The sequence below is a fragment of the Notamacropus eugenii genome, chromosome 3 (genome assembly GCF_028372415.1).
Source record: "Notamacropus eugenii isolate mMacEug1 chromosome 3, mMacEug1.pri_v2, whole genome shotgun sequence".
In the NCBI taxonomy this organism is placed as follows: Eukaryota; Metazoa; Chordata; class Mammalia; order Diprotodontia; family Macropodidae; genus Notamacropus; species Notamacropus eugenii.
In genome coordinates this window covers 41,694,165-41,715,930 of record NC_092874.1, presented here as the reverse complement: position 1 = coordinate 41,715,930, position 21,766 = coordinate 41,694,165, and the positions used below count along the sequence as shown (strand labels likewise).

Below are 21,766 nucleotides of genomic sequence, written 5' to 3'. Positions count from 1 at the left end.
ATAGCTCTTAAAATGATGGTACACACAGAATCTGGACAGATTTTCATTTGCCAGAGGTCCCCAGAAGAACTTTAAGAAAAGCTTAAAATTCTCAGTCCTCTACATTTACTCGGTAGCTAGGTAGTGCAATGGTTAGAATGCAAGGCCTGGAGTCAGGAAGACCTGAGCTCAGACATTTACTAGCTGTGTGACCCTGGGCAAGTCACTTCACTCTGTTTGTCTCAGTTCCCTCATCTGTAAAATAAGCTGGAGAAGGAAATGGCAAACTACTCCAGTATCTTCGTCAAGAAAACCCCGAATAAGGTCATGAAGAATTGAACATGACTGAACAACAACCTCTACATATCTCAAATGTGTGTTTTATGAATAGCACCAATCTGGCTTCTGTGGCAGGTAAATGATTTACTACGTTTTTTAATAAATGATTTATGGTTTACAAAACATTTGCACCCAATCTCTCAGACCTGTAACTTCTTTCTCTAGGCCCCTACACAGCTAATTGGATAGAGTGCTGGACATGAAGGCAAAAAGACCCAAGTTCAAATGATCTGACACTTGCCTTGCCACCCTGGGCAAGTCCCTGATTCTGCCTCAGTTTCCTTATCTGTAAAGTGGGGATAATAAAAGCACTTGCCTCCCAGGGTTGTTGTGAGGATAAAATGAGATAATATTTGTAAAGCACTTTACAAATCTTAAAATGCTACATAAGTGCTACTATTATTATTACCAATTATTAATTCCTTACAAAAGCCCTGTGAAGTAGGTATGGCAAGGATCGCTTGATTCTCATTCAATCCTCTGAGCCATGGTTTCATCAGCACAGGTTTTCCTCGCAGAAGGACAGCTCACAGCCTGTCTGTGACTGTCTTAAGCAGAACATTGTCCCCAGATGAGAAAACTGAGGCAGACAGCCGAAAAGTCATCATTACTCAGAGTCACACAGCTGGCAAGAAGCTGAGCCAAGGTTCAAGGGTAGATTGACTGACTTCCACAACAGGGCTTTCCTTTGCAATGACATTTGGCCTTTGAAATTCCTGCTCTGGAGGAATTTGGGGTCTGAGGAGGGAGAGATGATCAGCAAATACCTCCATACCATAATCATGAAGCGTACCCATGTGCCAGAATATCTGGCTTTTTAGAAACAAAGAGCTGTGGATTTGAAGTCAGAGGGCCTGGGTTCAGATCCTGACTCTTTCATTCACTGCCTGTATATGAACTTGGGCAAAATCACATTATCTCTCTGGGCCTCCGTGGTCTTATCTGCAAAATGAAGACCACATGGCCTCTGAGGCTCCCCCTGCTCCTGATTTCTTATCCTATGACTCTATTAAATGAAACTACCACGAATGGGAAAAAATAGTGAGGTTCCCGCATTACACATTTTGTAAAACAGGAAAAAAAGCCCCTCTCACTCCTCCCAGACAAGTAACAGAAATAGACTTCCTGCCTAATGTATGCAGAGTTTCAGTCCAGAATGACATTTTTTCTGGTTGAGTTACAATCCTCAGAAAATTGGGAGTTGTCATGGAAATTCCTACACCAGCTGCACCCGCCCAGCATGGTGGGAAATGCCAGGCTCCGGGCTGAGGAGGAGCCCTGCGAGGGGATGATTACAATCATCTGTGCTGTCAGGAGGAGTGTTTTGCAGCTGAATGGAATGCAAGGTAATTCAGAAAATGGACAGCAGGTGGCTCCACCTGCCAAGAGACCCTATACCAGCAGGGAGGAGAACCAAGATTTGGGGTTTTGACATAGAGTCCTATCTGGTAAAGACTTTGGCCATAAAATCAGGAAACACCATCTTTAGAGCTGGAAAAGCATTTGTCCAGCCACTTTTTACAAATGAGGAAACTGAGGCCCCAAAATTACATCCATAGACTCATGATGACAGGACACTGCATGGACATTCCAGGTTTGGTTGATCACTGATGCTCCCTCTCCTTGATTTGTTCTCCTGAGGTCATCGGGCAAACACTGACTCTCTTAACTGCTTCATAGAATTATAGGCTGAATTTCAAGGGCCTAAGTATCATTGACGCAAAACTCTTATCTGATGAAATACCTTCATCTACAGTCATATGGGACTGGAATTATGGGGAGTAGATGGGACTAGTTACAACTTTGAGAGTCATCTGGATAGAGGCAAAAACAGAAACCCTGGGACTGAAAAACAGTCATCTAGTCTTAGCTTGGACTCTCTTATGGTCTTGGATCATTAGATAGTCATCATATTTGGGCCCATAAACACCCTTGATGACCAACTTTCAAGGCCATTTGGCAGAGTATGTCTGGGAAGGTATGGCCTTTATCTTCTTATTGTGACAGAAAAAGATTGTTCTGGCTTCCCTTGGAGCATTTGGGTTAGAGAAAGGCACCCATCCAATGACACGTCATGATGAAGAATCAGGGCAATCAGAAGACTGTCCTCCAACCTTAATTTAACTACCACGTCCCTGAGAGGGGCTTTGAAGGACAAGGAAATTGATTGATCTGAATGCTACCTCTTCTCTTCTGGAGGTGGATCGAAACAAATGAGATGTGCTCCAGGCTAGGTGAGGGAGATAAGAGGAGAGTCATAGAGTGGGAAGCCCCCTTTCCAATCTCCTTATTTCATAGAAGAGGTCATAGGTCAGAGGAAGGAAATGATTTGTCCAAGATCGTGGTGATTTGGTGCAAAACAGCAAAGGCTGAGATAATTGAGAAGTCCCTGAAGAATCAGTCTCTTCCCAATGTGTGAGGTGGAATGAAAAAAACCATCTGGCCAGAAATCACTGGTTTGACTTGGGGTATAAAATTTCTGTGTGCTAAGGAGAAATGAGGGAGCAGCTGCAATCTGCTGGTGGTAACCATGGTAAAACAGACCATTCCTGATTGGAGGATTTAGAGTTGGCAGGGACCTTAGAGACCACCTGGTCCCATTTTCTGATTTTACGGAAGAAGAAAGTGAAGCCCAGGGAGGGGAAGACTGGTCCAAGGTCACACACATAGAAAGTAACTCTGCTCTGACCACTGACCTCCCCAGCTTCCTTGAGTCCCAAGTGAAATCGCACTTTCTCTAGGAAGCCTTCCCCAAGCCATCTGTATTCCACTGCCTTCTCTCTGTTAATGAAGTAGGAATAGGAAATAATAATAGGAATAGGAAATAATAAAATAGAAATTCTGAGTAGGAAATAATGAATTATTTCCTATTTATCTTGTATATGACTTGCTGTGTATTAATTTGTTTGCAGTTGTCTCCCCCATAAAATTATAAACTCCTTGAAGTCAGGAACTCTTATGCTTTTTTTTTGTATCCCCAGGACTTACTTAGTAACAGTGCCTAACACATAGTAAGTGCTTCATCAATGGTTTGTCATTGAGGCAGCTAGGTGGTACAGTGGATAGAGCGCCAGGCCTGGAGTCAGGAAGACTCATCTTCTTGAATTCAGATCTGGGCTTGGGCACTTACTGTGTGATCCTGGATGAGTTATTTCACCGTTTGCCTCAGTCATGTCCAACTCTTCCTGACCCTGTTTGGTTTTTTTTTTGGTTTGGGCAAAGATACTGGAGTGGTTTGTCATGAATTTTTCCAGCTCATTTTCCAGATGAGGAAACTGAGGCAAACAGGGTTAAGTGACTTGCCCAGGGTCACAAAGCTAGTAAGTGTCTGAGGCTGGATTTGAACTTACAAAGTTGAGTTTTCCTGAGCAGGCTTTGAGGTCATCTAAAAATCAGGGAAGTAGGCACTCAGGCAAGGTATCAAGTCAGGAGCCTCGCTCGAGAGGAGAATGGAAACCACATAGCAGCCTTCCCCAAGGAGTTGCTGGACTAGATCAGGCTAAAGTGCGTCAGCCCAAACACTGTTGGCCTGGCACATTTTTCCAAGCATCAAATTCAGTTATAAAACCAAGCCCTGAAGGGGCTGCTCCCTCCTCCTGCAGTTCAACTATTAACTCTCCAGTACCTACCAGAGATGCTTGATGACTTGGGTCTGAGCCCAGTCATGCACATCCTGGTTGGAGCAGCTAGGACCCCGCAGCACCACGCTCAAGCAAGGATCAGTCACTAGCGTTTGGTTTTTTGTGTGTGACAGTCCTGAAAACGGGAGGAAATGAGGAAAATAGGAAGGCTGGGGCATCACAGATTACAGAGAGAAGACGACCCCAACATATCTTATTCTTCTGTGTGGCATTTAAAAAAATTATTTAACATATGCAAAGCACTTTGCAAACGTTCACGTGCTATGTAAATACTAGGTACTATTATTATTGCTACTATTAATAATAGTAACCCACCCTAGGTGACACAGTGGATAGAGTGCCAGGAAGACTCATCTTTCTGAATTCAAATCCAGCCTCAAGCACTTACTAGCTGTGTGACCTTGGGCAAGTCACTTAACCCTGTTTGCCTCAGTTTTCTCATCTGGAAAATGACCTGGAGAAGGAAATGGTGAACCACTCCAGTATCTTTGCCAAAAAAACCCTAAGTGAGGTCATAAAGACTCAGACATGATTGAAAAACAACAAACAACAACAGATCCTTTTAGAACACTGGTATGGGGGACGGGACTATTGCAGTGTGTCAGTGCAATGGATAGAGTGCTGGGCCTGGAGTCAGGTAGACCTGAGTTCAAATCCAGCCTCAGACACTTAATAGCTATGCAATCCTGGGCAAATCACTAAACATCTGTCTGCCTCAGTTTCTTCAACTGTAAAGTAGAGATAATAATAGCACCTACTTCTAGGGTGGTGAAGATCCAATGAGTTAGTATTGGTGAAGTGTTTAGCTTCCTTCCTTTTAAACCAACTTCACTTTTTCAGTTGTTTTGTAGAATGTGGCCACATTTTGTCACCTCACATGGCAGCCTGGGCCCTAGCTAGGCCTCCAGCTCTCAGAACAGGGTCCTACTAGACCAGGTTGACGGTGCTGTTGCGGATAAGAATGGCTGACATTGTATAGCATTTTAAGGTTTTGCAAATACAATTAAATCCAACAAGCATTTGTGAAGCACCTACTATGAGCAAAACGCTGTGGTAGGCATTTATGATATAAAAATAAAAAAGAAATCGTTCTTACCCTTGAGGGGTTTCCATTGGTGGAGAGGGTGAGGTACATAAGATAAACTGAGAGAGACCTCCCTTAATTACGTCTGACCAAATGTAGGTTCGCCAAGTTAATTGAAGCCTCCATGGACTGACCCCTTTTTACACCAGAAAATACAGAACTCCTTCTAACTCAAGTCAGTAACTCACAGTACCAGTCCTAGCAATGGGGATGGGGCAGTGAGAATCATGGGGAGGCCTAAATTACAGGTCGGTGTGAAAGAAAATAGAAGAAAAAGGTAGAAAGACAAGAAAGGGAAGAAAATGAAGGTTGGCCATTTGAGAGAGAGAGAGGGAAAGAATTGGGAGGGGGATAAAGGGAAAGAAATACAAAGCAGTTAGACCCAGTTCCAGCAGACGTTGCCCGAGGCTCAAGGACACAGGTTGCCTATTTATTGTAATTATTGTTACATATCCAGATCACCTCTCCTGCCCTCCCTTCCCATGCCTAGGGGTGGCGGTGGGGAAGATCTGGGGAGACTTCATGGGAGAAATATTATAAACACCCAATGAGAATTCAGAGCTGTGGAGCTTGGCTCTTACCCCAGAAACCAGGAATAGTGGTGGGGACAGGGTGCTGAACAGGATGGGTTCTCCGATACCAGGGTAGAAATAGATGGAGTTGAGGCCTGGCAGCTGGAGACCCATCAGACTGGGGTGGCTGGTAGGACTGTACAGTTGGGCAGAGACACAGGGAGGAGGGCTCCCCCCATCCCCCCTCCTCTGGGCCTCCTGCTTTAGGACAAGGAACCCCAGCTGGATACTACTTCCCTGTCGTGACTAACCCTTGGTTCTTTTGTCACATTCTAGTCATTTTATCATTCTGACTCTGTTTTCACACAAAACACCTGGACAGAGCCTTATTTTTGTGTCCTGGTCAGAGGTTGCAATGGGGGAGGGCTTTTTTTTTTTCACTACACTAAGAAATGTCTCCTCTCTGGCCAGTGCTTAAAGGAGAGAAATTTCCCATCTAATCTCAGGGGAAGTAAGCTGTATTGGTAAATTCTGTATTTTATTACTAACCCTATGAACTTTCAAGAGCAAAGGAGGAATTCCATGTCGATCTGGGGCCATTGCTTTGGAGAAGCTGCCCTGGAGCAAGAAGACCCGGCTTCATGTTCTCTTTCTGACTCTGGGCAAGCACTGAGTCTCCCAATGCATTAGGGACCTTTCCTAGACTAAGATTTTCTGAGGTCCTGATCTGCCTTGATATAAATGAAGAAAAATATCCAGGTGTCCCCTCACTGTGGAGCTCTGGGTACTAGGGGGATCACAAGTCTGGTGCCTGTCCCTGTTGATTGCTATCTTGGGAGAGGGAGAGGAGATGGAGAGGAGAGGGGAGGGGAGGGAGAGAGGAGAGTGAGGAGAGAGGCTTGTCAGTGATCTGGCTGTTGAATTTTCAGTTTGAGAATTTATACCAGCCCCAAATCAGGCCTTGGCTTATTGTTTTGTTGATTGTCTAGATTTTAAAAAATTAATGCAGATTCATCATAGAAGTTCATAGTAGGTACAGTCCTCCCCCCGACCTGGTTGTTAAACATTTACCAGCATGCCCCTTTTTGTAAACCTCAAAGAGCTGGGACATGACTCCAGCCAGTCCTATTGAGACGGTACAAGTCTGATTGTACTCATTTTGCAGATGAAGAAACTGAGGCAGAGAAGTGGAATGACTTGTCCCGTTACACTGCCCACTCATGGTGAGACTGCACAAGTCTCTTCGTTTCTCAGTTTCCCCACCTGTTGGTGAGACCATCTGCTTGGTATGTTCTGATCACCTTGCATTTGCCCTTGAGCTTTGCCAAGTATCAGGTTCCTGGAGGCTGTTTCCTCTTACCAGTAACTGTCTCTGGGTATCTCTGTGTGTCTCTTGTACCTGCTGGATGTCCTTTTCCAAGTTACATGGCCAAAAGAGGCTGGGATTGGGGGAAAGGAGAGAGAAATCCTTTCCTCTCCCCAGTCACAGGCCAAGAGCAGATTCCCCCTTCCAGGCCTCCCTCTGGCTCCCACTTTGGAACTCTTCTCTAGCCAGGACTTAAAGATTTAAAGTTGGGGGAGGGTAAGGGCGTGGTTGACTTGTTTCCTCAGCCAATCCCCCTAGTTCCTTTTCATTCCATCAGAAAAAGGTGCTCTCACATCATAAAGGGGTCTGACACATCTTTCCAGTTAGCTGAAAATTTTGATGAGATTAATCCCCTTAGATTAGGTCTTATGATTGCACGGGTTGAGTTTGGGGAGGGCCTAGGGACCCTCCCACCCCCCATGTGTAGAATAATCAAATTGGAGCGGAAGATCTCTAAGGTCTTGTCAGGGTCTAGCCTTCTACCTAAGGGGAAGGTAAGGAAACAAGCATTCATGAAACACCTACTATGTGCCGCACCTTACAATCATTATTCTTATTTGATCCTCATAACAACCCTGCTAGGTAGGTGCTGATATAACTCATTTTACAGATGAGGAAACTGAGGCAAACAGAGGCAAAGTGACTTGCCCAGGGTCATATAACTAGTGTCTGAGGTCAAATTTGAACTCAAGTCTCCCTGATTCCAGGACCAGGGCTCTATCCATTGCATCACCAGCTACCTCCTGGTTAGTAAGTCCCAAAGATGTTCCTTGAACCCGGGTCTTTAAGTTTTGAGGGTGGCCTTCTTCCTCTCCAGCATCTTCCACTTTCCAGCCTATGAGTTCACCAGAAAAACCTGGGATTAACAGGTAGCAGGAATGTCTCAAGGTCTAAGTGAGTTGCTAGGCAGCATCAGACGCCATTCATCCCCTGGGAAATTTATTGCTTATCTGTAACATCCATACGAAAACTGGGAGAAAACTCTGACCTGGAGGCTGGACGATTCAGCAGGGAAGAGACTGATCACAAAGGCTCAGCATCCCAAATCCTAGGTTTCCTTATGAGCATCAGCTACAAAGAGTTTCGAGGACTAGGATGGAGGAAGCCATCAGCTGTCATTACCTGCTGCTGATGGAGACTGAGCCTTTGTTCAGAGATGGGGCCTTTTGTTCCTTGGTGTCTTTTTTTTGTACCTAGGCCAAGTCCACGTAACCAGGATCCTCATCTTCCTCCTTTCAGGCCTTCCAAGGAGGTTTCTATCTTGTATGTTAAAGCACCACTGGTGTCAGTTCTCATCTATCCAGTGGTTCTCTAAGCCTTGCCTGGTGACCCTACAACAGGTATTGCTGGAGATTTTGCCCAGGGAGTTGGCATTGAGAATGGGGGTGATGGTGGTGGCCATGCTTCCTATCAAGGACCATTGGCTTACCTGTTGGTTCTTGGCTGGTTTTAGGCTTTCTGGCTGCCCAGGGTCATAGAACCACTATGGACCAGAGGCAAGACTTTGTCTCTCTAAGGTCTACTCTCTACACTATCCCATGCTGTCTCTTAAGGTTATACTATCCTGCCCCTTCCCCACTTACAAAAAATCCCAATGTAGAATCAGGGGTAGAAGATACAATGTGGTAGGTAGCGAAGAACATGCTGGCAGTGGAGTCAGGAGAGATCGGTGTTTGAATCCCAACTTGGACACTAGTTTTAGAGCCATAGACAAGACACTGAACTTCTGAACCTCAGTTTCCTCATCTGTAAAATGGGGATATTAATATTGCTGATTGTACTTAGTGATGAGGCTCAAATAAGATTCATATGCACAGCTATAGAATGCTCCACAGACCATGAAGGACCATATAAATGTATGCTATTATCCTGACCTGTCACCAGTCATCTTGACTCCGTCTTGTCCCGGGATGGTGACCGACTCTAGAAGAGAGGCCAATGACGTTGGGCAACTCTGTCTCATTTCATTCCAATTTATGCTGGAATCGAACAACAGCCATACCATTTTACTATTATTAGTGTGGGCCCTTAATCAATCAACAAACATTTAGTAAGTCCCTCCTCCATGGCAGACACTATGCCAGGTGCTGGTGATACAAGTGCAAAGACTGAGATGATCCCTACTTACAAGACGCTTACATTCTAATGGGGAAGACCATGGATGTATATACATACATATACATACATAATGGGGAAGACTACAAGTACATAATGTGTATACACACATATATATATGTATGTATGTGCCTCTATATTTATTGTAAGGGGGTGAGAATATCTGCACCCCCACATATACACTTCCGGTTTGGCTTGGCTCCTTCGTGTTACTGTCAGATACCCAGACTGAAACGTAATTGACTTCAGCTAGATACCAATAAAAGAGCTCCCTGCAGGATATGTCAGGGCCTGTGGGATGAAGACCGCTCAGCTCGGCATTCAAGGCCCTGCACAGTCTGCCTGCAACTTACTTTTTTAGTCTTATTTCATGTTCCTTTTTCCTCACTATACTCCAGGATCTAGCTAAGACCTGTTTCCTCTTCTTATCCTTCCCTCTTCCCACCCTGGGAATTTGCAAAAGTCACCCTGGCCTGAAATGGACCTCTTGAACATCAGTATCTTCTATAAGGAACTGTGGGAAATTTTTCTTTTCTTTCAAGATTCATGTCACCTTCTACTGTCTTCTGTAATCCTGTATTTTTCCATGAACTTTCCTGGCTATTCTCCCTGACCCAGCTCAGAATGACCCCAACTCCTTCCTGATCCTCACTGTTTAACCTCTGTTCTCTATTTATCAGTAGAGGTAGCGTGGTATAGTAGATAGAGCCACAGCTTAGAGCCAGGAACACGTGAATTAAACTCTTGCCTCTGATCACATTTTCTCTAAAGGTCAATCTCCTCTGGTTAAAAAAGGGGTGGAAGTGGGAAGTCTCTACCTCCTGACTGTGTGACCTTGGATCCATCACTTGAACTTTTAATTCTCTCCCTTTGCCCCCAATTCTAAAATTCTAAGTTATCGAACAGGGATTGACTTGCCTTCATCACACAGGCCTGGTTTAAAAAAAATCACTCACCAAACTAACTTTGATTTTATTTATTTGGATTTATGTGTTACCCTCTTATATATAATATGAAATTACATTATATAATAATTATAAATTTATATACAATATATTTGTATGTTTTACCCTCTTATAAATTCCTCTAACAGCAAGGACTATTTTTTTAAACTTTTGTTCTGTAGTACTGTGTATGGGTAATAAATTTAATATTGATTGAATTCAATTAAATTGAATTCTGCCCCTTGCCCCTGGTTCTGCTTTCTGGTTGCCATGATGGCCCTTGAGGGCAGAGATGTTTTTTGCCTCCACTTAGTAGGACCTTAATAAATGTTTATCAATTGATTTGACTATGCATGACAAACATATATCCTCCAGTCTTCTCCACTCCAGGCTAAACATCCCAGTTCAAGAATCTCAAAGTTAGAACAAATCTTAAGGGTTAAAAGTAATCCAATTTAACCCCATGGCATAGTGTATAGGGCACTGGATTTGAAGTCAGGAGGACTTGGGTTCAAAGCCTACCTCAAACACTAGTTGTGTTTCCCTGGGTAAGTTACTTTACTTTTCTGTGCCTCAGTTTCCTCATTTGTCAAATGATGGAGTTGGACTTTTTTGGTCCTTTTTTTGGCTCTAAATCTATGATCCTGTAGCTGATGCAGGAATTCCTGATGTGGGGTCTATCCACTAGTCTACATTTGAAGACAATTCATGAGAAGGAACACTTCCTACTGGCACCATATTTCATTTTTGGATAGCTCCAATTGTCAGTTCCTTTGCTTATTTCTCACATCCCATGGTTTCTAGTTCCTTCACCATCTTGTTGCCTTCCCTTCACTGGATGCCCTCCAATTTGTGAACATCCCAGAAATAGGCTATTGTAATGGAAAAACCCGATTTCCTAGAGACCCATTGCCACCACTGGAGTCCTAGAAGCTGCAGGGCCACCCTACTCCCCAAGCCCACCAGCCCTGCTTCCTGCCTTAGCCCCCATAGGCATCAACCAGCCTAGCAATCCTGATGGGAAGGGGTCCACCATCCCTCCCATCAACAGCACCAACTAACAGTCAACTGTGACCAAGGGTCAAGTAGGTCCAAGAGCCCTGGGAAGAGCAGTGTCCTCATGACCACTGACCCTGCTTCAAGCCCAAAGTGCTAACACTACCATCCTGGAGACCAGCATTTGTGAAATGCCAGTGACCTGATAATTGTCTTTCCAGGTGTTATACAGTCTTGTCTTTTCAGAGGCCACAGCTACAGAAGACCCAGAAAGGAAAACCAGCAAAAGACTGACTGGACTGTCCAATGGCCCAGTACATGCACTTTTACCAATGGATAGGACATTCAAGAGGATTCCTGACTTTGATTCTGCCTTGTCCTTAGGACCTTGTCCCTAAGCACCCCAGGATCTTTTCATCTGACTTGCGCTGAGAACTCCCATGTGTATTCTCTCTGTTAGTAAGGAAACTTCTTGAGAATAGGCTGCTCCATATGACACCTTTCTTTGATTCTGTCCTTCCTTTGCTCTAACACCTTCAATGGCTCCCTATTACCTTTCAGGCAATGGGCGGAAGGACAGAGACAAATTTTGTTTTCATCAAACTTCCTAACAATTACAGCTATCCAAACAATGGAATGAGCTATTTTAGGGGACAGTGGGATTCCCATCCTTGGGTGGTCTTCAAGCAAAGGCATTTGTCAGGCATGTTTTAGAGGGGATTTGGGTTCAGCTGTGGGTTGGACAAGATGACCTCTGAGGTCCTTCCAAATCTCAGATTTTGTTAAAAACAACCTCTCCATTTTACAGATAAGGAAACAAATGATTTGTTCAAGGTCACACAGGTCCTAGGCTAGGCAGAGTCGGGATTTGTGAGGCATGTAGGTCCTTAGGACTCCTTGGGTCAGGAAGTCACGAGTTTGAGCCCTGCCATTCTAGCTGTGTGATCCTGAGCAATCCACTTAACCTTTGCCAGCCTCAGTTTCCTCATCTGTAAAATGGGAATACTAATAGTGCCTATCTAGCAAGATTGCTGTAAGGGTCAAACAAGAACACACATAAGATGTTCTATAAATGTGAGCTTTAAGTTTTTATTTTTGAACTTGAATCTGCCTCAGACGTCAAATCTGGTGTTCTTTCCATGACGCCAGGCTGTTGTTTCATCGTGTTGTAAAACCCGTACGCTTTCACTTTGCTTTCTGATTCAAGGTATTGTATTCATTTCTGTATTTATTTATTTTGGCAGGTAATCAGGGTTAAGTGACTTGCCCAAGGTCACACAGCTAGTAAGTTTCTGAGATTGGATTTGAACTCAGGTCCTCCTGACTTCAGGGCTGGGGCTCAATCCACTGTACCTGCTCTGATCCATATTTGAAAGAAAATTCAGGATTGGTGCTAATTGTGATTGCCTGTTTATAGCAAGTCCACAAACAAGCAGGTTTGACAACAAGTCTCCTAAGTACCAAGCCCCATGCAACAGCAGGGTTTATAAGCACCGGGGGAAATTATTCAGATCCATCCTCATTTAAAAGTCAAATCTGCCTATCTTTCAATGACTACGTTATCCCGTCTCCTCCCCTTGATGGGCTCTGCAGTTTCAGACTTAATGTAGTGTTTTATCCCACAGAGTTCATCAATTTCTCTTATTTAGTACTCAGCAGTAAAGTCCCAAGACTTGTACCCTATAGGCCTTGCTCAGACTTTCCCCTGCTTCCTAAAACTTGGCATGATCTGGGTTTATAGACTGAGAGATTGTTGGAGCAGAAAAGAATTTTAGAGATTCAGGCTATAACTAGGGCAGGGCAATGAGAACTTTGTCCTAGGGCACTGAAATTTAGAGGTTACAGACAACTCTTCTAGGATGCATTTCCTTCCCTCACTTTATCCATGGCTGCATCACCATCTCTCCTACCCCTTCTCCTGTTGCTGTAGAAGTAGCTAGTCTTTTGATACCCTGGAATAGCTCATCTTTTGACACCCTGAAAATCTCATGTTGTCCTAAGGTGAGTTTCTTTCCCTCTGGTGGTCATGCCCCAGGAAACCTCCTTATTCTCTTTCCTTACAGAAATTTCTAGATATGACTCCTGTAGAGATCATCGGCTTTGGTATCTGCTTTTTTAAAATGTTTAAAATTTAAAATTAATTTTTATATCTTCTTTTTACAGAAGGATAAACTAGTGCCCACAGAGCAAAAACGACTTCCCTAAGGATTCCAGCTAGTAAGTGGCAGTTAGTATTCAAACCCAGGCCTCCTGACTCCCCTGTCCATTCTCTTTCCCTTGCCCCACTACCATAATCTCTTCCCCTTGCTTCTTCCCTCTCCATCCTTCCCTCTCTTGGCCCTGAGCCATCTGAATAATGAATGCCAGGTTTCCGCCTAGCTGGGTTCCAGAGGAGGAGGGCCCAAAATTCATGGCAGTTTCCATGATCAGCTCCATTTACTTTGCAAAATAATAATAATATTATTAATAATAATGAAACCTAATTGGGAAGGAATAGATGAGAAATTAGCTGCCATTTGCATGTGAAAGCCGTTTTTCCTGGACGACTTTCAGGACTGCTACAGTGACTCTGGAGGGCCTTGGAAAGCAGCCGGTGCATTGGGCCAGGGAAGCTGGCCTGGCCCAACTGGACTTCCCTGTCCTACTTCATCCAGACAAAAAGAAATGGTCCATGAAAAGACAATGTCTAAATGACTACAGATGGAGCAGCAGGCAGTGACTGACCATCACAGGGGAGTCTGAGCATCCAGGGGAAAGCCGCTAAGGAGAAAATTAAACACCTAGGGTATTTTTAATAAAAAAGGAAACAAAACAAGCAGCCTTACCACATATCCTGTGGTATGATGGAATGAGGCCTGAATCTGGAATCCCAAGACCAGGGTTCAAATCTTACCTCTGCAACCTACTACCTGCATGACCATTTGAGGCCTCAGTTTCTTCATTTGTAAAATGAGCAACTGAGACTTATTTAATCTTTAAGGTCTCTTCTAAATTCTTTGGGCCAGAATGGAGGACACATCAACAACCAGAGAAGAGGAAAGGTAAATGAGAAAAAAAGGACCCCCTTCCCCCTTAAAAAATAACTTTTGTGGAAAGAGCACTTAATTGGGGGATCAGAGGCCCTAGGTTCAAGTCCAGTTCTGACACATACTACCTGTATGACCTTGAGTAAATCACTTAACTTCCCCTGAGCCTCAGTTACCCCATTTATAAAATGACAAGATATTTTCAGAGGTCCCTTCTACCTTTGATCTGTGATCCGGATGAGGACTTATTGAAGTAATGACAAACATTGCATTGAAATGAGTTGAAATCTCAATAGTTACTAAGCAAGTTTAGTTGACTGTGTTGTGGTCCAATGTGAATGTTTTAATAAAGCATTTTGAGAAATCCTGTGAGCTCCCAAGGCTTAGAAAATTTCAATGACTTGAAAGCAGGAGAAAACAATCTTGGAATAAAGCAAAAGCTTCTCCTTTGGTCCTTTACAAAGGGAGCACATTTTGGTGATCCCCTCCCCAGCCCCACCCCCTTTTCAGTTTTTTTCACAGACTACTTTGCCATTTTGTTTGTGGCTTTTGAGTAATTCATTTTCTCCCCCTGTCTTACTTCTCTCTTCATCATTTCCTTCTTCATCATTTGTTTTTCCATAATTACCTCCAATCTCAACCCTTTCCGATCTGGCCTTTATATAACTGCCCGAATATTCCCAAAGTCTGATGATGCCAATTGCCCTTCCCCAAGAAGCATTTGGGGATACCCACGTAAGCAGTGGTAAAGTGAGCTGGTGAACAGGATGGTGCAGCCAACCCTGTGGACTTGTCACCTAGATGTTTTCCTGGAATAAAGGTACTAACTTCCTTCTGAGAAGCTGTAACAAAGGAAGTTACAAGAATGAAGAATTTCTGGCACCGAGGGGTCTAACCAAAGGCATATGACTGCATCAGGGTGGGCCCAGACCTACTGGAGAAAGAATTCTGAACAAGATCATGAAATCCATGTCTCTCTTTTTTGGTGGAGAGCTCTAGGTTTACAATGCTGTTGTTCTGGAGTCATTTCAGTTGTGTTTGTGACCCGATAGACCACATTATCCGTGGGGTTTCTTGGCAAAGATATTGGAGTGGTTCTCCATACCCTTCTCCAGTGGATTAAGACAAAGAGATAGTAAGTGACTTGCCCAGGGTCACACAGCTAGTGAATTAGGCCAAGGACAAGAGGGGCTCATCTGACTAAGAGCCTGGATGTGTCTGTCTAGTCAGCTTGACTCATCTTGGAAGGAAACATGAGGACAGACCCTGACTATGAAGGCAAGTTCATTTCCATCCGAGTTTACTCCTGAACCAACAAACCGGAAAGCTCTGACCCCTCTTTGTAGGTGACTGTCACTAACTGGAGAGCTGGCAGAAGGGCCAGATAGAGAATTTTCAGGAAAGTCACTTAAAGCGCTTAGATAATGAAATTTAACTTGCAAATTTCCTCTAATTGGCTTGGATTCCAACGCTGTAGTACGGATTAAAAATTGGCAAAAAGCCAGTAAACAACTTATCTAGTTAAATGAGTCTTGCTAAGTCCATCTTTACCAAATGTTTATATTATGGGACAAAGGAAAAGTATGTGGATAATTGCAGCCGTAAGTTGGTAGGTGTCACTAATGCCAGGGAGCCAGAGCAGAAGAAGGCTCAACTCTCAATTACCTGAGTACAGGCTAGGGGAGCAGATAGCATGGACTTATCATCAGGATGAACTAGGGGCAAATCATGCCTCTGGTACTTTCTAGCTGGGGAAGTCACTTGACCTCTTTGAGATTTAGGCAACCTTCTAACACCTGTGATTCAGATTTGTCGACAATCTGGGTTGATTATGGCAAATTTATATTTCAATCCTGCATTTCTCTACCATAGTCCTCTGGGTCACCTTTCCCTTTGGTCAAAAAGATATAGAGTAGACATCCTGAAAATCAGAGTTTACATTTGGCACCATCCATTATCTCCATCACTGTGTTACACATGATTGTGTTCCCCTCCCAACTCGCAGAGGACATTAATCCCCCGTGAGGGTAGGCATTGTTCATAGGATTCCATTTTTGTGTCTCTAAGACCTAACACTGTGCCTTGCTAGAAGACCTTTTATAAATGTTGAGTTGAATTTGTTGAATTTAATATTAATCTAAGAAAAACAGAATTTAGGAAGGTTAGTTTGCTGTGAAAAGGAACAAGAAGGAAAAGACTGAAGGAATAATAATAGCTAACATCTATATTGCACTTTAAAATTTATGAACCTTTTTGCAAATATCTCATTTGAGATAAAGAAGGAAGGAGGGAAAGAAAGAAGGAAGGAAGGAAAGAATGAAGAATGGAAGGAAAAATAGAAAGAAGGAAGGAGGACTGAGCCATTCTCAACATCCCTTGTTAGGATGCTGAGGATGGCTCAGAAAATGTCTACATTGTCTTCTGAGCTCCTTGAACGTACCAATGGACAGAACCATGTTTCAGTTAAAAAAACAAACCAGAGAAAGGCTTTCTATATATGGCTTGTATCTAACTCTCCCTTTAGCTTCCCCAGGCACTGGTCCTGTTTCTAGGTAACAGACACCAAAGGATACTGCTAAAGGTGGGATTGATTTCGATTTTGAATTCGTTATACTACAGGACAGGAAGCAATCTTTCTCAATCTGTTTCTCCTTTTCCTCATATTCCAGTTGATTGCATTCTCTTGTATTCTATTGCATTCCATCCCATCCCACTCCACCCCATCCTACTCCATCCTAATCCATCCTAATCCATTCCCCTCCTCTCCCCTCCACACTGTTCCATCTTATTCCTTTCCTATTCCTTTCCACATCCCAAACTTCACTATGTTCAAAGCACCTTGCTAGGTTCTGGAAGTATAAAGATGAAAAATTACACATTTATCATCTCTAGCAATATAATGGGGGGATATAATGTGAACAGAAATCAGAAAACAGAAGCGAACATTAGGTAGACTTGATGAGGCAAAGGAGAGACTCAGACAAAATATTTTAAGAAAACTGGAGAGGACAAAGCTCACTTTCTGCTGGGAGAGGATTCATGGAAAGCTTCTTCAAAGAGGCAACACCTGGTCATGTATGTAAGTTCCCTGAAGGCAAGGACCATGTTTTTGCCTTTGTGTTCTTAACATTTAGCACATTGTCTTTTTCTTAGTAAGCTCTTAATAAATACTTGTTGATTGAATGATTATTGAGGAAAGAGAGGCATTTCAATGGGCAAAGATGTACTAGGACTTGCAAATGCCTGGAGGTGGGAAACAGAATAAGGTAAATGAATAAGCAGTATTCAGTAGTCTGGTTTAGCTGGAACATGAAGAATGGGGGGGGGGGCATTAATATCAAGAGAGTTTGGAGAGGTAGGTTGGCTCCAGATTTTGGTATCAGGCCAAGGACTTTGTATTCTATTCTGTAGACAATAGGGAGCCAAGAGGTTCAGAGGGAGATGATTTTGACAGTTGTGTAGAGCATTGACAGAAATGGATCTCTGTAATTGGCATATTGACTTAGAAAACCCCAAATTCATATTATTCATGTTGAATTCTATTCTTATTTATTTTGTTAAACTTTTCCCAATTACATTTTCGTCTGGTTCAGGTTGCACTGGAGAGCTGTGTTGGTGTGGGCTGAGTCTGCCACCTCTGGTGTAGAGGATAGATCAGAAAGGGGAGTAACAGGAAGAAGGGAGGTCATTGAGGCAAGAGAGGGGCAAGGACCCGAATTGGGATAGTGACCCAATGAGGAGAGAGAAGGTGGTGGACACAAGAGAGGCGTGGGAGTAGAAGCACTGAAGACTAAGCAACTTACTGGATATGGTGGATGAGGGAGAGGGAGGAGTGGAAGCTGACTCAGTGGAGATGAATTTTAAGAGCTAAGAGGATGGAAGTGCTCTCAACCAAAAAAGGGGGGGTGGGAAATTTGTTGAATTTAATATCAATCTAAGAAAAATAGAATTAGGAAGATTAGTCTGCTGCAAAATGGGACAAGAAAGAAAGGACAGAAGGAATAATAATAACTGACATTTACACAGCACTTAAAAATTTAGGAGCAAAGATAATGAATTCCTTTTTTGGAAGGGTTGAGCTAGAGATGTCTACGGGACATCCAGGAGGAGACAGTCAATAGGCAGTTGATCCTGGGCGACTGGAATTCAAGAGGGGATTAGGGCTGGATCGATAGACTGGATAAATACTCGCTGACTGATGGGCCCATTACAAGCTTGTGTCTATACATGATTGAAACAATAATCCATTTAGAAAGGAAAATCAAACAATCTGGCTGCTTACTGCAGTACAAACCAAAATGAATAGTGATTGGCTGAATTTGGGGCTTTTCTACCTGTTGACTGGCCATCCTAGAAGAAATTAAGGCAAGGCTACCTATGCTTGCTGACTTAAAAGATGGTGTGCTACTGCTTTCCTACTCACTTCTTTGACACTATTTCCCAACTGGCCCAGTTTTTTCTTTTCAGAATAATGCTGTGTGAGCAAACACTCTACTAGCTCTTTCAACATCCCATGACTGTCCTGACCCTCACTTGTCTCCTTAAGCTGCCCTGCATTGGCTAATCTTTGCCCATCCTCTGTCCTCCAGCAGAGGGAAGAAGGAAGAAAATCTTTCATCTGTGTCTTTGTATTCTCAGCATCTGAACTATTCTGAGTGAGGGAATCAGTAGTCAGGCTTGTGCCTTAGGAAGATTATTTGGGGTACTGGTGAAGGATGGATTGGTGAGGGGAGAGACCAGTTAGGATGCTGTTCTAATACTCTAAAACAGTTGTGATGGAGACAGTAGGGGCAATGTGGAGGAGATCAGAGGTATAGTCATATACTTTATGGAAATCCTTCTTTTTTTTAAGAGGGGAGATGGAGACCAGACCTATGACTTTATTGGTATAAGGAATTCTCAGGGAAGAAACCTCCTCTACCAATCCAGGTCAGCACCTCCTCTGCAACTTCTCAGAGGTTATGACTTGCCCAGAGTCACATAGATAGTAGGTGTCAGAGGTTGGATTTGAACCCATGCCTGCCTGATTCCGAAACCAGCTTCCAATCCACTGTACAGGCTACTTCTCAGTAAATGTAGAATGAGGATGGGGCAGTAGAGTATGAAATCAGATAAATAGTTTAAAAAAATATATATATATGTAAATAGATTTGTTCATTTGTATATGGATGCAGTTTTTCCCAGATGGCTTGGCTCCAGCTTTCCCTTCCTTCCAGTATCAATGCCTGAGGTGCTAGGTAAGAGACACCAAAGGACTGTGTTGGTGGTGGGTGTGCTTCCTTTCCCAAGCCTTTTGGCCCCAGGGAAGCAGGGTCTGACCTCATGAGCCACCAGCTTGACTCACTCACCTGATGGTAAATGCTCTCCCAGGTCTCCCGCAGGGCTCCCCAGTTGCTGATGCTGGAGGCTTTCTTCTCTAAGTAGACCCGCAGATGTTCCTCTAGCTCCCTGTTCACCTGCTCCAAGGCTCGGACCTTCTCAATGTACTCTACCATGCAGCCATTCAGGGACTCAAAGAAGATGCCTCTGTTCTTTTCCAGTCCTGGGCTCAGAGCGAGGGCTGTGGATGAGCTCCTCAGACCCTGCAGAAAGACGCTGCTGATGCCCAGAGCCCGGCGGGACACTCGGGTGCCCAGGCTGCTCACTCCTCCAGTTGGCACTGACCCCACATACACCCCTGGGGGCCTGGGGAGGCTGCCTAGGTTGTTCCCTATAACACTGACCCGGCAGCCTGAGGCCCCTGGACTGTCAAGGCTGGTTGAGGAGTGGGACCCCAAGAACGAAGACCGACGCCTTGGGAAGGGCATGTTGGCACTGGAGCCTGTTGGGCACTGCCTCTCCCTTCTCTCATCCCCTGGCCCGAATGAGGCAATGATTTGTTGGAGGGGGCATTGTTTCTTTGTTTTCTGCCCCTCTGCCTCCACCCCCTCTGCCCCTGTTGCCTCTGGAAAGTTGTCAGCTCAGGGTCCTGGCCCCATTGTTCTGGGCCTTCCATGGCCTTCCTCATTCAGGGCAGCTGAAAGGAGATGCTTCTGGGACTAGGGCCTCTGCATAGCCAGACAATGAAGCGCTCCCCGGGCACTGGGTTGTGTCCATTCACTCATTCTCTGCCATGTCAGGACTTCAGGGATGTCTGATTTTTCTAGATAGCTGGCCCCTGGCTTTGGGGAGAGGGCAGCTTGGATTTGAGTTTGGATGGAAAAAAATGGGCCTATTTTCCATTTGTAGAGGGTACCAAGCCCTTTCACATCTAGGGAAACAAGGTTCTAGCTTCACAGATCTGGATGTCTCAATTACCTGAGCTCTGGAGTCAGAGGAGCTGAGTTCAAAATCCTGCCTCTGACACTTTGGGTCATAAATCTATGGAAGAGATATGAGAGGCCATCCCACCCTTTCATTTTTTCAGCTGAGGAAACAGTCCTGAAGAGCTGATGTGGTTTGTTCAGTGTCCTAGACGTAATAAATGGAAGAGCTGGGGTTAGAGTCCAGCCCCTCTGACTCTACATAGCAGTTTCCTCCAGATCATGTCACCTCGTCTATATCACTTCCTCTCCTCAGGCCTCAGTTTACTAATCTGTAAAATGAAGAGGCTGAACTAGATGACTCTGAATCTATGATCCTACGACTGGAAGTTAGAAAGAGACTCAGAGATCTTCCAGTCCAACCATTCTCATTTTACAAGCAAGGTAGTTGTGTGTGGGTCAAGGTTACAAATCAAAAAACTGTAAATATGAAAAACTGGAATTCAAACCCAGGGCTTCTGACTTCAAACCCAATGTTGTTCAGTTGTTTGAATCATGTCTGACTCTCTGTGACCCTATTTGGGGGTTTTCTTGGCAGAGATCTTGGAGTGGTTTGCCATTTCCTTCTCCAGCTCATTTGGCAGGAACATGTTCCTTTGTTGCCAAAGAAGACCATGCCATTAGAGATCCTGGGCCATCTCCAGTCATCCTGAGGAAAATCAGGTCACTGGATTCAGATGGCTCTGGAGGAGAAGTGAGGCCGGTGACCTGCACAGCCCTCCCTCACTCAAAACAAAGTCAAGTGCAAGTCATGTCATCATTTCTCTGATGGCATGGTCTTCTTTGGCAACGAAGGACAGACATGATGATCATTTGGCAGAGGAGGAAACTGAGGCAAACAGGATTAAGCAACTTGCCCAGGGTCACACAGCCAGTAAGTATCTGAGGCTGGATTTGAACTCAGGAAGATGAGTCTTGTAGACTCCAGGCCCGGCATTCTATGCACTATGGCATTGCCTAGCTGCCTCGAGTACTGTTCCACTAAATCACCCTGCACCCCCACTCATTCCCTTAATTTACTGAGGACCAGAAAGGTGATGGAACTCACCCAAAGTCACCCAGGTAGTCAGGAGCAGAGATGGGCTTTGGATAGATGTCCTCAGAGTCCAATTCAATCTTGTTGACCATAGGCCAGGGCTGTACCCTCTTTCTGTTCTTACTCCCACACTCTCAGATAAGCCTCAGCTCGCCTTGGCCTGTTCCCTTCCCTTTTTTCCCCTTGAGCTTTAGTCTCCCTACCTAGGCCCTGGTCAGAATTCTGGGTGGAAATGGTGGTGGTGGTGGTAGTATCTAATCAGGGGTTGAAAAGACCAACCCCCTAGTGAGCTCTTCTTTTAGAAATGAACAACGGTGGATGCATCCCAGTGCTCGGCGGAGAGAAGGGATAGAAAGGAGGATCATGAATCTGGGGGCTTATGGAAGGGACCAGTTTAACCACCTCATTTTACAAGTGAGGAAACTG

General features: G+C 44.3%; 1 protein-coding gene across 1 annotated transcript in view; it reads right to left on the bottom strand.

Moving 5' to 3' along the window:
• The window catches only part of BFSP2 (beaded filament structural protein 2), a 107,031-nt gene extending 87,222 nt beyond the window's left edge, over nt 1–19,809 (bottom strand). Inside the window, exon 1 of the mRNA XM_072650513.1 lies at nt 19,351–19,809. Within this exon, the coding sequence (XP_072506614.1) occupies nt 19,351–19,809 (459 nt within the window). The remainder of the gene's footprint in view (nt 1–19,350) is intronic.
• Between the last annotated feature and the right edge of the window lie 1,957 nt (nt 19,810–21,766).